Below are 13,603 nucleotides of genomic sequence, written 5' to 3'. Positions count from 1 at the left end.
CAGGAGAACAATTTATAACATGGCAACAGTATTGTAAAAATTAACAATTTTGAAAGATTTAAGAACTGGATCAACACAGTAGTCATCAATGATTCCACAGGATAATAATACTCTGAAGAGAGGCTATAGCAGCTAAAAGATGAAATGAGGATATGAAGATTCAAGCTTCTCAGTATATAGATTTATTTAGTAATGCATGCTGATTGCCCAACAGATCAGGATCAGTAACCTTCCTCATCCTTGGCACTGAATCCCAATACATGGGGAGACAAACTTTTCTACATTAAAAACAATTAACCAAATAAGAACAATTAATTACAAGGAGACAATTAATCAGGAGAAAACATTAGGTAATCATTAGGTTTCTAATTGGAGGAGAAGATTAGAGATTTTCCAAGTTGGGAGAGGAAAAGTGAACAAGTACAATTTCCTGAAATCAGAAAAGGTGTTTTCCCATAAACCCCACTAAGATGGAAAGGAGAGGACAGTGATAAAAGTGAAATCTTGAAAGAATATTTTACTAATTATTTCACCTCATTGCAGATTCAGCCTCTGTTCATAGGAAATATATAAAAAGCAAGCTTCCAGGAAGTATGAGCACCGTGAAATCACTTTTCCATATCATTCCAGTCTATGTCTCAATAGAATAGAAAAAGTCTTTTGGATGAGAAGGGACTCAATCTTATAATCCCCTCTACAACTTCCTCAGCCAGTAGTCAACCATCCTTTGCTTGCATAGTTCCAGGGGTAAAGAAGTCACAATCTCACAAAGCTACACTTTCCTATTCTAAATAAAAATCTTCCTTCCTATTTTGACTCTCTGGTCCTAAAAGTATATAAATATAGGTTGCTTTACTAAAATGAGAGATTTAATTCAACAAAACATTGATTAAGCACCTACTAAGTGTTGGTTTTGAGGATATGAAGTTGAATAAGGTTTAATAAATATTTGTGGAACTGAACAGAATACATATACTTTGCCATCAAGGAATTTACAGTCTTGCAGGTGACTAAATATACAAAAACTATAATAAACTAAGAGACAAATAGGCGGCACCATAGGGAGACTATTGGAAGTCACCTGAGTTCAAATTCAACCTTAAACCTTTAACTAGCTGAGTAATCTTGGACAAGTCACTCAATCACTGTCTGTCTTAGTTTTTCCATCTGTAAAATGGGCATAATAATAGCACCTACCTCTCACAATTACTGTGAGAATAAAATTAGATAATATTTTGAAGTGTTTTGAAAACATACCAACATAACATTAAGAAGAAAACAAAAAGGAAGGAAAGATTGATGAAATATTTTAAATCTGTCTTATTTCTGAGATGTATTTAAGTTAGTGTAAATCAGGAAACCTGGATGCTCAGTTCTCTGGATATTGGTGTAAACTTTTGACCACTCACAGTGGCTTCGATACCTCAATTTCTTTCTTTAAAGTGACATTATTATTGGTATAGTCAAAAAATGTTAGTTTCTTTAAAAAAAAAACAACTTTTAATTATATATTATATATATCATTTTATTATATTTATATATAATTATATATCAATGTATATATATATATATATTATATTGTATGTATATGTATGTGAAAAGTACAATGTAAATAGAAGCTATTATTTATGGCCATCTCTGGGGAAGGACAAAAAAAATCCATTTACCATAGAAGTTGAGTGTCTCCAAATTAGAAAACTTCAGCAAGGAAAATGCAAAGAAATATCTGTATATTATCAGCTCCATTCCTTGCTCTTGCTTTGGGGAGAAGCTGGTTTGTTTTAGTAGGACCCAAGCTTCCTTTCTCACGAGGCTGCAATCCAGACTCCTCCATCACCCCAGAATACTCTTCCTCCTGGAAGATCACTTGGACCCCATATGCACACCCTGGAAGTATCCTCGGCCACTGGCTCCCTCCCTCTGATTGCATGGCTCCCCCCAGGATCTCATTAAGGAGGCACCAGCTCTTCTATCTCTTCCCTTTTCAGTCAGGATTCTTCCATCACGTCCCACACCCAACTCTGACCCCTCCTCATGTTCCTTTTTGATGTAGACTTTCCCCATGAGAATTTTATATTCCTTAATTCCAATAGACTTGGGAAAGAAGAGAGAGAACTATAGAGACTGAATGTGGATCAAAGCATTTTCACTGCTTTTGCTGTTTGTTTGCTTAGTTTTTTCTCTTGTTTTATCCCCCTTTTGATCTGATTTTTCTTGCACAGCATGACGAATATGGAAATATATTTAGAAGAATTGCAAACGTTTAGCCCATTTTGGAGTATTTGCTATCTAGGGAGGAGGAGGGGAAGGAGAGAGAAAATTTTGGAACATAAAGTTTTACAAGGGTGAGTGTTGAAAACTATCTTTGCATCAATTTTGAAAATAAAAAGCTATTATTAAATATTAAAATTAAATTAAAATTATATCCTTGGCCTGAAGGAGCTCCATCTGGCCAGAGAGATTGCAAAGACTGGACTTGGAGGCAGAGGTCAGAGGCTTGAACTAGGAGTCTCTGGGTGACATTGAGTAAGTGTTCTCACCCATCTGGGCCGGTTCATGTAGAAAAGAAGAGGCCAGTAGAGGGAAGCAGGGAGATGTGGAAGGAGCCAGGGATCTGGAACTGGCCTGGATTCAGGGCCCAGATCTGCTCCTAGGGACCAGGAAGACCTTGGAAGCCAGAGAATTGCCCTCTTTGGGTGGGCCCATGGGACCCCCTGAGTCCTGGGGTGGGTGAGGGGTGTGGATGATGCACAGGTCCGGGAGGCGTCCTCTCCACGCCTTCCTCCACTGATGAGCAGTGTTCACCAGAATGGGCGGTTTCTGTTGATTCCCCGTTTTTACCACTCGGAATGTCCTCCCTCCTACTCTCTCTTTGTCCATCTAACTACCCCCGGAAGCCTAGCTCCAACATCTGGCCGGAAACCTTCCTTGACCACTGCAGTCCACCCTGAGCTCTCCCATAGCCGGGTGCACCGGCTGCGTCAGGTTCGCCATGCTGTCCCCTTGACCGAGGGGCCCCCCACTCCCTCATTCTCCAACATTTCGGCTTGTCATTGTGCCTTCCCACAGATCACCCCTCAAAGACCTCCCCTCTGGGAATCCCAAGAGTCCTTCATGTCCCAGACAAACAAGCCCTCCTGCCAGGGACCCTTCCCCATCTCCCCTGCCCTCTAGATGATTTTAATAGATTTTTGACACCAATTATCCTCCTTTGCACCTCTCCAGACTAGAACAAAAGGCCTGGAGGCCAGGCCTTCCTATTCCCAGCATGTCCACAGCAACCCTTGGAGCTGGTTGGACTGAATAACCTATAACCTCAACGACCTAAGGTTTCTTATAGCTCCAAATCTCCCACCATCTGTGATCGGGGTGGATGCCCCAGACACCGGGAGGTGGGACTCGGGCTGCGCCTTGAGGCAGAACGGGCAGAAGTGCTGAAGGCCTGCAGGCCGGCATGGGTGTGCCCCAAGGTATGGGACCCCAGCTGGCCTGGCCGGGTGAGCAGAGTGAGGACCAGCGCCACGCAGCACGAAGAGCCTTCAAAAGGAGATTTAGTATTCAAGGCAAGTCAAGAGACGCAGAGCTGGGCTCAACATATGGGAAAGCTTCCAGCCTCCAGTCAGTGGGACTCTGTTATACAAGATCACCTGGCGGGGAAGGGGGTAATGAAGTCACCCCCTGAATTAAACATGCTAAGAAAGCCTTGTTAACAGAACCAAGGGGCAGGGGAGGGAAGGGAGTCAGAGACAACTTCAAGGTAACAAATGAGAGGAGGTGATGGCGAGCTCCAAGGAGTGGATTAAGAGGGACAGGGAAGGAGTCTGATTTTTAACAGATTCTACAATGCAGGTCGGAACCCTGAGAGCTCAGGCCTGGCTCCTTAACTAGCTGGTGGCCCAGATACGCCTCATTTCCATCTTCAGCCCCACCAGTTCTCCTGGATTCCTGCTGTGACCGCTCTGAAACCAGCTCCCACCCAGATGCACATAACTCTCTGGTCCTTGCTCAGCAACCGGCCCGGTATTCTCCTACCATGACACTATCTCTTCAGAAGGCAGATGGAGAGGTCTCCCTTAATGGCACTCAGCTCTCAGCTGAAAGCTGGAATAAACACACAGTTCCCATTGTTTCCAAGTTTTATTCAAAAAGCAGACATAAGGTGTCCGTGAGGAATAATCATCATTACAGTAAAGTACTGAGGAGCACAGAAATGACAAGGACCCCATCCAGTAAGTAATGTCCTATTTCCTCACCGAAGATACTAAGAAAAACCTGGCTGAGGCTTCTTCCTTGTGGAATTTTAAGAGCAGCTTTTTAAGCTGAAAAGGAACCCTAAGGTTATTTATTTTAAAAAGAAATCCTGATTTCAGATTCTATTTATTTATCCTTTTCTTTCTGTTCTTTTTCCTTCTTCTCCCGTTCTGCTTTTGCTTCTTCCTCTTCATGTTTCTTAATCAATTGTTCTACTTCTTTCTGTTTTAAAACTCTTATTGTCGTCTTTCCATTTTCTCTTGTCAATGTTGCGATTTCAACTATAAACAAAATAAAAGAATGTTTCTTAGCAAGAAAATACCATCAAAACCACCCTTTCCAAGCAGTTCCCAGCACTGTAAAGGCTACTTGAGCCCCGCTCCCCATGTCTTCTCCACATGTACAAGTAGGGTGCCGGCCACACAAGATCTCTTATGTACTCCAGTCACTTCCCTCCACTTCCCACCCCCCAAGCCTAGGGAGCCCAGGCTCTTGAAGGCAGCCAATTCAGAGTGGACCAGCCACAGTGAGCCCCATTCAGATCTAGATATTCTGCGATGTGCTGGGCTATGGGGGCCACCAGAACTTCCCCGACGACCTCAGACTTGGAGCCAGAAGTGACCTAAGAGATCATACACTTTTAAGGACTCTTACCTGAGAGCGCACACACACCTTAGAGCTAAGGAAGGAGGCTCAGTTAACTAGGACCGGGACTGAATCTGGGCCTACTGGTCCCCAATGTAGGCAGGGCTCCTTCCTTGCTCTCTCAAGCTGCACTACAGCTTCTCTGGGCCTATCCATTTTCACATCAAGGCCTTCCTACTCTCATGTACCTTCTTGGGAAGTAAATGAAGGTGGGAATGAACAGTGAGGGGAAGGAGACAAGGATAATACAGCACATTTAATAACTCGAGGCACTAAATTCTAATCCAATGGAACCAAGAAAGTATGAAAAAAAGCTGTTTTTTAACTGGTATTTCAAAGAGCCTGTGATTTCACTGAAGGAACACAATCCCAACTCCTCAGTGTGTGGCTTCAAGAGCTGCTCTGACCAGAAACCCTGTCCCTGGGAAGCAACAAGGCTGTTTCATAGACAGAAGCAGGAGCCTTTGAGCTTGGGGAGCCCACCCAAGGTTCTATTTGTTGTGGTTGCTGAGTTATTTCAGCCATGTCTGACTCTGTGATCCCATTTGGCAGAGAGGCAAGAGTGGCTTGTCATGTTCTTCTCCAGCTCATTTTACACATGGGGAAACTGAGGCAGACAAGGTGCCGTCACTTGCCCAGGGTCACAAGGCTAGTCAGTGTCTAAGGCAGGATTTGCATTCAGGAAATTGAGTCTTCCTAACTCCAGGCCCAGTGCTCTAACCACTGCAGTACCGTACCACCTCACTGCCGTAAAGCTGTCTTTCCCCTTTTGTAGTCTTAGGATTTCTGGGCACCTCCCTGACCCAATGAGATGGTGGTGGTAGATTTTAGTGATGGCTTTGAATCCATAGTAAGTTACATTTAGATCTATGGGCTAATTACTATAAATAACATTGTCCCCATTTTACGAGACACTGAAGCAGGCTAAGATTGGACCAATTTCGTGGCGTCAGCTATCAAAGCTCTGATCCGAACCCAAAACTCCCGCCATCATATCCACATCTCTTTTCACTGCCCCATTTTCCTTCAAAAGGCTAACAAAAATAACCATAAATGACAGAAGTCCAGAAGGAAAATCACCCCATTTTCCAAGGAAGTTTTTGCAGGTTTAAAGGCTGAAGCTAAAGCCAACCTTGCCAAAACTCCTTTCTTCACTTATTAAATTCTTATCCAACTCCAATTTTCTGTGAAGCCCCCACCGCCTCACACAATATCTGATCTTGAGCTTCACATTACCCTTACCTTATGCCCCTCACATAAAATTTTGTTTCTAAGAACTAGTTAAGATATGGCAATCCTTCAGACCACAGACATGGCAGTACGTAGCCCTGACTGCTAAAACCCTGCTGGATTTCCTGCTGGGCTGCCGGCCGCCAGGGGCTCCCTACAATCCCCAGGACTACGGCTCTGCCCAGAACAAGCAGTTTTCCCCTAACTACACAAGAGAACAAGCTCATTCAGTCCTCTGAACTGAGCTGGGAGCTGTCAGCAGCAGACACTCAGCCTGGAGAACAAGGAGAGGACAAGCATGGGGTACCTTTTTCTGCAGAAAGTTTACTAACATCCATGGTTTTGTTTAACACTTTGATTGCTAATGCAAGGGCTGACTTCAGAGTCATCCCGCCTTCCTTGTAGTCTTGCTTTAACATCGACACTGCTGCCTGGAAGAGACAAAGGAAACGATCACTGCCCAGAATTCCCTGAAGCTTCTGGAGAAGGTTCTTGAAGAGTACACGCCAGGTCAGGGGATGAGCACTAGCTCAGGAGCACCTTCTTCCCCACGACCTTGGGATCCATCCCCCACAGAGGAAGCTGAGGTGCACTGACTCCAGACTAAGCCCAGATTACAACAGGGAACAAGAAGGCAAGCTCTCTTTCCACGACTCCCTGCTACCTTCTCAAAAGGTAGAGTTCTACATTTCCCCAATTAGAAGCACTTACCGCACTATTGTTCCCAATGCAAGTGGCTTTCCAGCCTCCGTAATTTCCACTGGGGTCACTCTGATATAGCTGGAAGCCATAATGTTTATCCCAGCCAATGTACAGCAGTGAAACACCAAAAGGGCGTTTTCCTATGGAAAATAGATCAGTATTAGCAAAGTAAAGTAGAATCCACATAGTGGTCATTAAACTTATTACCAAACCCTCTCCTGCAAACTAAAATTTTCCTAAACTTTGGATCAGCTCTACCATAAATCCTACTTTCTTCCAACTACATAGAGTTACAAAACAGAATAAAGATACAAAGGCTTGGTTTTAAGTGGCATTATTATGTAAATATAAACTAGAATTCTCTTCCTGCAAGAGACAGATTAAAAAGCAAGACTACCTGAGATGTTAATATACATAATTTACAACTTCTTTTACTGTCTAAAAAGTAGTTTCTTATTCATAAGCTTTTATGTTTTAATATTTTTAGGTAGCTTTCAAGTGATCAATAATCAGTACCTCCAAATTGTGTATAAGCTTGTTTGATATCACACAGTGCTGTAACCAGTTGCTCACAAGGAATAGGCTCTTGATACTGTAATAGGTACCTAGTATGCAAAAAAATGGACATATTAATACTTTAAACAAAACCACTTCACTCAACTGCATGGAGACATACTGCAGAAGTCAATGGTCATATGGAGGAATCAAATCAACAGAGGCATTCCTAATATGTTTCCAAATATTACAATTATATATTAAAGGAAGAAATGGCCAGTGAAGAGAGTTGTAAAGAGATAGAATTATTTACCACTGGGATACACAAACCTGCTGTTAGATTAAGGGATCCATATAGGTGTGTCATGGAGAGAACAGTGGACTCAGGTTCAGGAAGACCTGACTTCAAATACTTTGTCACACACCTGCCACGTAAGCCTGGGGAATGCACTTTGCCTCTCTTTCCTCATCCATAAAATGAGGATTAATAATGTTCTCTAACTTTTTAAGGTTGTTGTTAAAAAAAATAAATATCAAAAGATTTTTTAAACCTTAAAGTGCTATATAATGTCAGCCACTATTAACAGGAGAAAAGTTCCAATATATCACATGTATCACAATACTCCTTTTATGACATAAATAATACTATTATTTCTTACACACACACACACACACACACACACACACACACACACACACACACGCACACGCACCAGATTGGCTTTGGTCTGTGCATATCCAATGATGAAATTAAGAATCTTCTATATAGTTCTATGATTGTCAATGGTCTGTTTGTCTTAACAGATGAGAACTAGGCAAGATCCGTAAGTTTTTAAAGTGGCAGTAACAGCTTTTTTTGGAGGGAAGATCTTTTCAGTGACTTTCAAAGACACACACCCACACTGGGCCATGGATAAGTTCTCCCTGGGGGTTCTCCTCCTTTGAGGAACCTATGAACCTACCTTTGAGCAATGAGCCTCAGTTCGTTAGTTAAAACATTTGCGTCAGAAGTTATGCCTGCCACACTGCAAGCCATATCCCTAAAGGAAAAATCAAAAGAAGGTTTTATCATAGATATTCAGTGAAAATTCCTAGAGAGAATATAGCAATTATTAAGCACTAAATATTTGTGGATGTCAAATAATACTGCATTTTAGTTTGATGACAAAGTTGATTGCCATCTATTACTTTTCAATGTATTTCTAGTAATTCAAAATGTGTTTCAGAACATCAACACATAAAAAAAATTACAAAAACTTTATCTTTGTCATGGCAAAAGACTTTGAAACAACATTTCATTTTGGAAAATTCAATTGTTCTTGTTCAGCTGAGGGACTCCTTCCCATCTGTCCCAGGTTGGCCAAAGTCCATCATCATTTTTCCCTTTCCCCACAGTCATTTTCATGGCCCTCCAGGACCTTGCATGCCAACTGCACCAGCTACTCATATCTCTTCAATGGGGAGGGAGTTCCCTACCACAAAAATTCTGGGAAGAGGGAGAAACACTAGACCTGATCACTGATCTTGCTGCTGCACTTTCCAAACTCTGGCAATGTCATCTCCCCTGCCAATAAGATTCTTACTACATATGAACTCTTTTATGTATTGTCTCATTTAATTAGAATATGTGCTCCTTGAGAATGGAAACTATCTCACATTTCTATTTATATTCCTAACACTTAAACCCCGTGCAGCACTTAAATACTTCTGCATTCCACTGTATGACATATGCTTTATGTTGAATGGGGGAATACAGGTAACAATAAAACTTATGTTGATGTATGTATGCAAGTTTATGTGGCTATGTATATATATGAATAAATTTATAGTCTCAAAGAATATAGGATGAGAGAAAAAAATGGACTTTATTTTTACTTTGTATAGATTAGCTAAGTACTCTTTGGGGCTGGACAGCTTCAATTCTATGACCTTTACTCCTCTTATCATATGAAAGGGGAGTTATCCAACTGGCAACTAGATTCAAGCCATAGACCCGTCATGGGAAGAATCAAACACTTTGGGATTTTATGGAATATTATAATTGAAAGGGATCTTGGAAATCAGGTAAACCATTTTAGAGTGGGAGAATTTTAGGGAAAGGGCCCACGGTGCACCACAGTTAAGTTGGAGTGAGGTCAGAGTAAACTTGGCTTTCTACATCACAGCTATGTCAACATCTGGTAGCAACACTTTATCAAGGCCACAGGTAGTTCCATCCCAAGTTTTTCTTCCTTTTCAGGCTGTCACTTGGGGACACATGGGATGGAGCTTCTTGTGATGTGACAGGGAAAGAGAAAGTCTTCAACTCATAAAAGAAAGGCAGTGTGACTATATTGGACCAAGGGCCAAAGACATTGATCAGTCCTGGCTGAGGCATAAAGTGACTGGATGGCTGTGGATCATAAAACGTCTACATGTCCCCATCAACTCTAAGACTGTAAGTTACCAGCAAGCTGCCAATCTGTATTCCACTCCAAGAGATCTTATGTGTATGAAATCAGAGCCTGACCATAAATATGGGGGGAGAGGAGAGGGAGGAGCTTCTAAAAATTCCTAATGATAGCTTCCCACTGGCTTTTTATCTGAAGTGAGAATTGTCATTAAGAACAAATCATTATATTTATTAAGTGCCTGTTAATGCTGAAGAATGAGCTCAATATACTAGAGCCTGGCCTTAACTCTGGATAAAATATAGTAAGAGCAATATAAGAAGGTGCCTTAAAGCCTCACTTACTATACATTACCCAACTACATTTTTCCAGAACTCGGAGACCTACCCTGTCACAGGCATACTATACAATGAACCTTCCTTCTCGGAGATCTTACTTACTCATTGAGTTTGTAAATCTTCTCTGAAAAAAAGACTTCATCCAGAAGCTTGTGGATGTTTCGTCTCTCTGCAGCTAGCAAAACACCATCATTTGCTAAAATTCCCAAGCAGGTGCCTGCGTGTCCAATAGCTTCCATGGCATATTCTACCTGATACAAACGACCTGTAAAGCAGAACCAATAAGGAAACTTTCTTGTCACTGCTGACAAAGAGACACAAAAGAAACCACAGGGTCAGTAACACCACCAAGTTATGGATGATGCCTTGGCTTTTCTGTGCAGAATATTATATTAATCTGGGAAATATATTACCAGAAAGTTCTATTTCTGACAGAAAGCTTAGATATTTTTAAGAATGTTAAACAGTTTTAAAAAGAACAGTGAACAGTTCTTCCTCACTATGATTTTAGAAAAGCTGAAGAATTTCTACTTACCTTCTGGTGAAAATATAGTGGTCCTCGAGTCATATCTTCGAGACTATGAAAGAAATATAAGTGAAATTTTGCCTTTCCAAAAGTATGTGTATAAATTCGCAAACTCCTCCTAACCCACCCCCCACCAAACCTAAGTATTCCATGCATACTAAATAAAAAGTTAATAGTTTAAAAATTTTAAGATTACTTCCCCCAACTTTTTCCTACCCATTTTCCTTTTCCCATGCTCTACAGCCATGACAAACAGTGCTCTATGTTACTAATACCACTGTGAAGCTACTACTGGCATGTCCACAACTTACCATGTTTCCTGTATTTTATATTAGTCCTAGAAAAATAAAATAAGTTTATTACTAAGAGAAAACATCATGACAACAAATCTATTAGTAAGAGAAAATATTGCGGCAGTTTTCCAGGCATTTTAAAAATATTACAAGAGCTTTTTTTTAATGACAGTAATTGATAACAAATGTGTTTTTTTTTTCCACTTAAAAATATTATTAAAAAAAATACAGCAATTTTATCAAAAGATTTTACTGACCAAAACTAGAAGAGAAGTCTTAAGAAATTAGCAATGGAGGGAAAGAGAGGAAACATTAACTATGAGCTATTACGTACTGTTTTACAAATACCTCGTTTGATCCTCACTACATCCCTGGGAGATGCTATTATTCTCATTTTATAGTTGAGGATTCTTTGGCAAACAGGGTTAAGTGACCTGCCCAGAGTCACACAACTACCAAGTGTCTGAGACAAATCCTCCTGACTCCAGGTCCAGCCCTGTATCCCTCTGCCACCAGTTTTCTGCTGGGATTTTGCATTCTAATTCTCAGGCTATAACTACGGTATTGTGATGCTGAAAAAAATACAAATTTCCACGGGCCAGTGCAAAAGGAGGAAAAAGCTTCACCAGGTTGTAAGTTAAGAACAGGAGTTATGATTACTGTACTGTTTTGTCCCAAACACAATAAAAACACCACCCAAATCTTTCCACAGAATTAAGTTTGTAGAAATTGAAGCCCCAACTGCTAGAGCTGAGACCACCTGCTCTTCCCCCAGCCCCAGCTCCCTACTGCCGGAAAGCCCCCTCCCCTCGGAGCAGCGCTCTGGGGGATGAGCCAACCCCACCTCTACAGCCCTACACACAGCCCTCCGGGGCCCGGGACCGGACAACCCCTCCCCCCCACGCCCGGGGTGTAGTTGGGGGAAACACGCAGGAGTGCCGGACTCCGAAGGTCCCTCGGGCGTGTCAGCAGAATACAACAAAGTGAAAGTGAAGGTTCGGGAGCGCAGAGGGCGGGGGGAGGCAGCGGCCCGGGACAAAGTCAGAGGGGGGCCCGGCCCCACCTGAGCCCGCGGGAAGGATCCGGACCCGTTTGCTCTCTTTCCCCCCAGCACCGGGGGGTCTGATCCTCGCACACCAAACAGCGGCAGCGGAGCCGGAGAACTCTGAGCCCCCGAGGAGCTCGGTACGAACAGGGGGCGCGAACTTGCTGAGCTCTATTTGATAGACGGGGAAACTAAGGCTCGGAAGAAGACTAGGCGCCCGAGCCGCTTCCCCTCGGGATGGCGGCGGGGTCCCGGCCCAGGAAGGCCTCCGGGGTCTCCCATGCCCTGGGCACTCCGGACTCGAGAAGGTCCCCCACAGACTCCGCTCGGGACTGTGACAAAGGTTTAAGAATACGACTCCAGTCCACGACCTCAGGGTCCAGAGAAAGAAACTGAGGGCAGGCCGCCTCGGGTCCCCCTCCCCACAACGCAGGCCGGACGGTGGCCGCCAAGGGACACTTACGTCAGGCCGGGGGCGGCGGCGTCTGCACCGTCATGGTGCCGCGCGCAAGACCCCAGGAAACCAAGTGGGGCCGGGAGGGGCGGAGAGGTACCGGCCGCGCCCGGCTGTGAGGGGCGGCGGATACTCACCTCCGAGGGTGTCGGGGGGTCGCCGCTGATCGCTCCGCCGGGTCGGGGACGTGCCTCAGCGAGTCACGGGCCGAGTTCCGCTGCTACAAATGGCCGCTCGCGCCTGCGCACTGCCGGAGTAGGGGGCGGGGCCGCGCCTGCGCAGAGTGCCGGGGCCAACGCGAGGCGGGGAGCACGTGGGGACCTGCCCGGGACCTGGTGGGTCTTCCCGAGGGAGCCCCGGGACGCCCGGGTGGCCTCTCCTTCCCCTTCGCTGCTTCATTAGGTTTGCTTCCTCCATCTAGTACGCCTTGTGGCTATCTACCTCGTGACCTTTCTCCAGCAGAAGAAGAGATCCTGCTAACTTCGTACCAGGGGCCCCGGGAGGAAGGAGCCTGTGCCTCGGGACTCCTCTCCCCATCCCCCGCCCAGAGCCGAGCCCGAGCAGGGACACCACGATACCTTCCTGCCACAGGTCCGGCCGCGTGGCGTGGCTGCGTGCGCAGCGCGGGAGCGCGCCCCTTCCCCGGGACGCTGCCGCGAACGAGCGGGGACTACAGGGACCCGTGAGGGCGAGCCCCGCGGCGAGACTGCCCGGCCCGGAACGTCGTCTTCCCGTGTTCGCCCCAATGGTGTTAACGAAAGTCTCCTTCTGTGCCGTCAGGGCGCTCAAACCCCAGCCGGAGGCTGACTGAACGGCCGGCCCGTGGGAGCTTTGCAGGTTGGCCGGAGGGAGGGGCGTCAGCGTCAGGCTAACTGAGGCAGCGCCGCGTGGGTCCCGAAGAAGCGGTCAGGGGTACCACAGGGTCAGGGCCATCATGAGGGCTTCACACAAGGGGGATCGGAGCGGGAGTCTGGGGGTGAGCGATATCTGGGGCGGGGGGAGAAGCCCGAGGCGGCGGTGCAGCCGGCGTGCTTCTGGGAGCCACGGTCTGCCGACGGCCCAGCTGCCTACGTCATCATCACAGCGCTGTGACTGGGCCCCCAAGGGCTCGCAGGCCCTACCCCAGGTGGGCCCGAGAGTAGGGAGAGTAGTCAGTGACTACGAAATACGGACCTAGGTCCTTTGCAGGTAGTCTGCAGAGCAGAGCAAAAGGCCGTCCCTGCCCTTGGGAAGC

The 13,603-nt window shown here is 45.0% G+C and overlaps 1 protein-coding gene across 2 annotated transcripts; it reads right to left on the bottom strand.

Annotated features, from left to right (window-relative positions):
- Positions 1 to 4,124: 4,124 nt before the first annotated feature.
- PSMA4 (proteasome 20S subunit alpha 4) lies at positions 4,125 to 12,611 on the bottom strand. Of its 2 annotated transcripts, none has more exons than XM_051982427.1 (9): positions 12,507 to 12,611; positions 10,889 to 10,914; positions 10,587 to 10,629; positions 10,154 to 10,316; positions 8,286 to 8,363; positions 7,345 to 7,433; positions 6,838 to 6,968; positions 6,434 to 6,557; positions 4,125 to 4,532 (listed from the first exon to the last, which is right to left on the bottom strand). In XM_051982427.1, the coding sequence occupies exons 2-9, from the start codon at positions 10,889 to 10,891 to the stop codon at positions 4,378 to 4,380; spliced, it is 786 nt and encodes a 261-aa protein (XP_051838387.1). In that variant the 5' UTR covers positions 10,892 to 10,914; positions 12,507 to 12,611; the 3' UTR covers positions 4,125 to 4,377. The 2 variants fall into 2 exon arrangements, with proteins under 2 accessions (XP_051838387.1, XP_051838388.1); XM_051982428.1 differs by lacking the exon at positions 12,507 to 12,611 and adding an exon at positions 11,934 to 12,284.
- Positions 12,612 to 13,603: the final 992 nt, after the last annotated feature.

This window comes from Antechinus flavipes, chromosome 2 (assembly GCF_016432865.1).
Source record: "Antechinus flavipes isolate AdamAnt ecotype Samford, QLD, Australia chromosome 2, AdamAnt_v2, whole genome shotgun sequence".
In the NCBI taxonomy this organism is placed as follows: domain Eukaryota; kingdom Metazoa; phylum Chordata; class Mammalia; order Dasyuromorphia; family Dasyuridae; genus Antechinus; species Antechinus flavipes.
Note: the sequence above shows the minus strand (reverse complement) of the source record. Positions and strands in the feature narration are given on the sequence as shown.

Bases quoted from the DNA above. Each gene is read 5' to 3' on its own strand.
- PSMA4 (XM_051982427.1), bottom strand. The intron at 6,558-6,837 runs GTAAGTGCTTCT...TGTCTCTTCCAG, and splicing joins GCATTGGGAACAATAGTGCG to GCAGCAGTGTCGATGTTAAA. The intron at 4,533-6,433 runs GTACCCCATGCT...TTTTGTTTATAG, and splicing joins TAAACTTTCTGCAGAAAAAG to TTGAAATCGCAACATTGACA.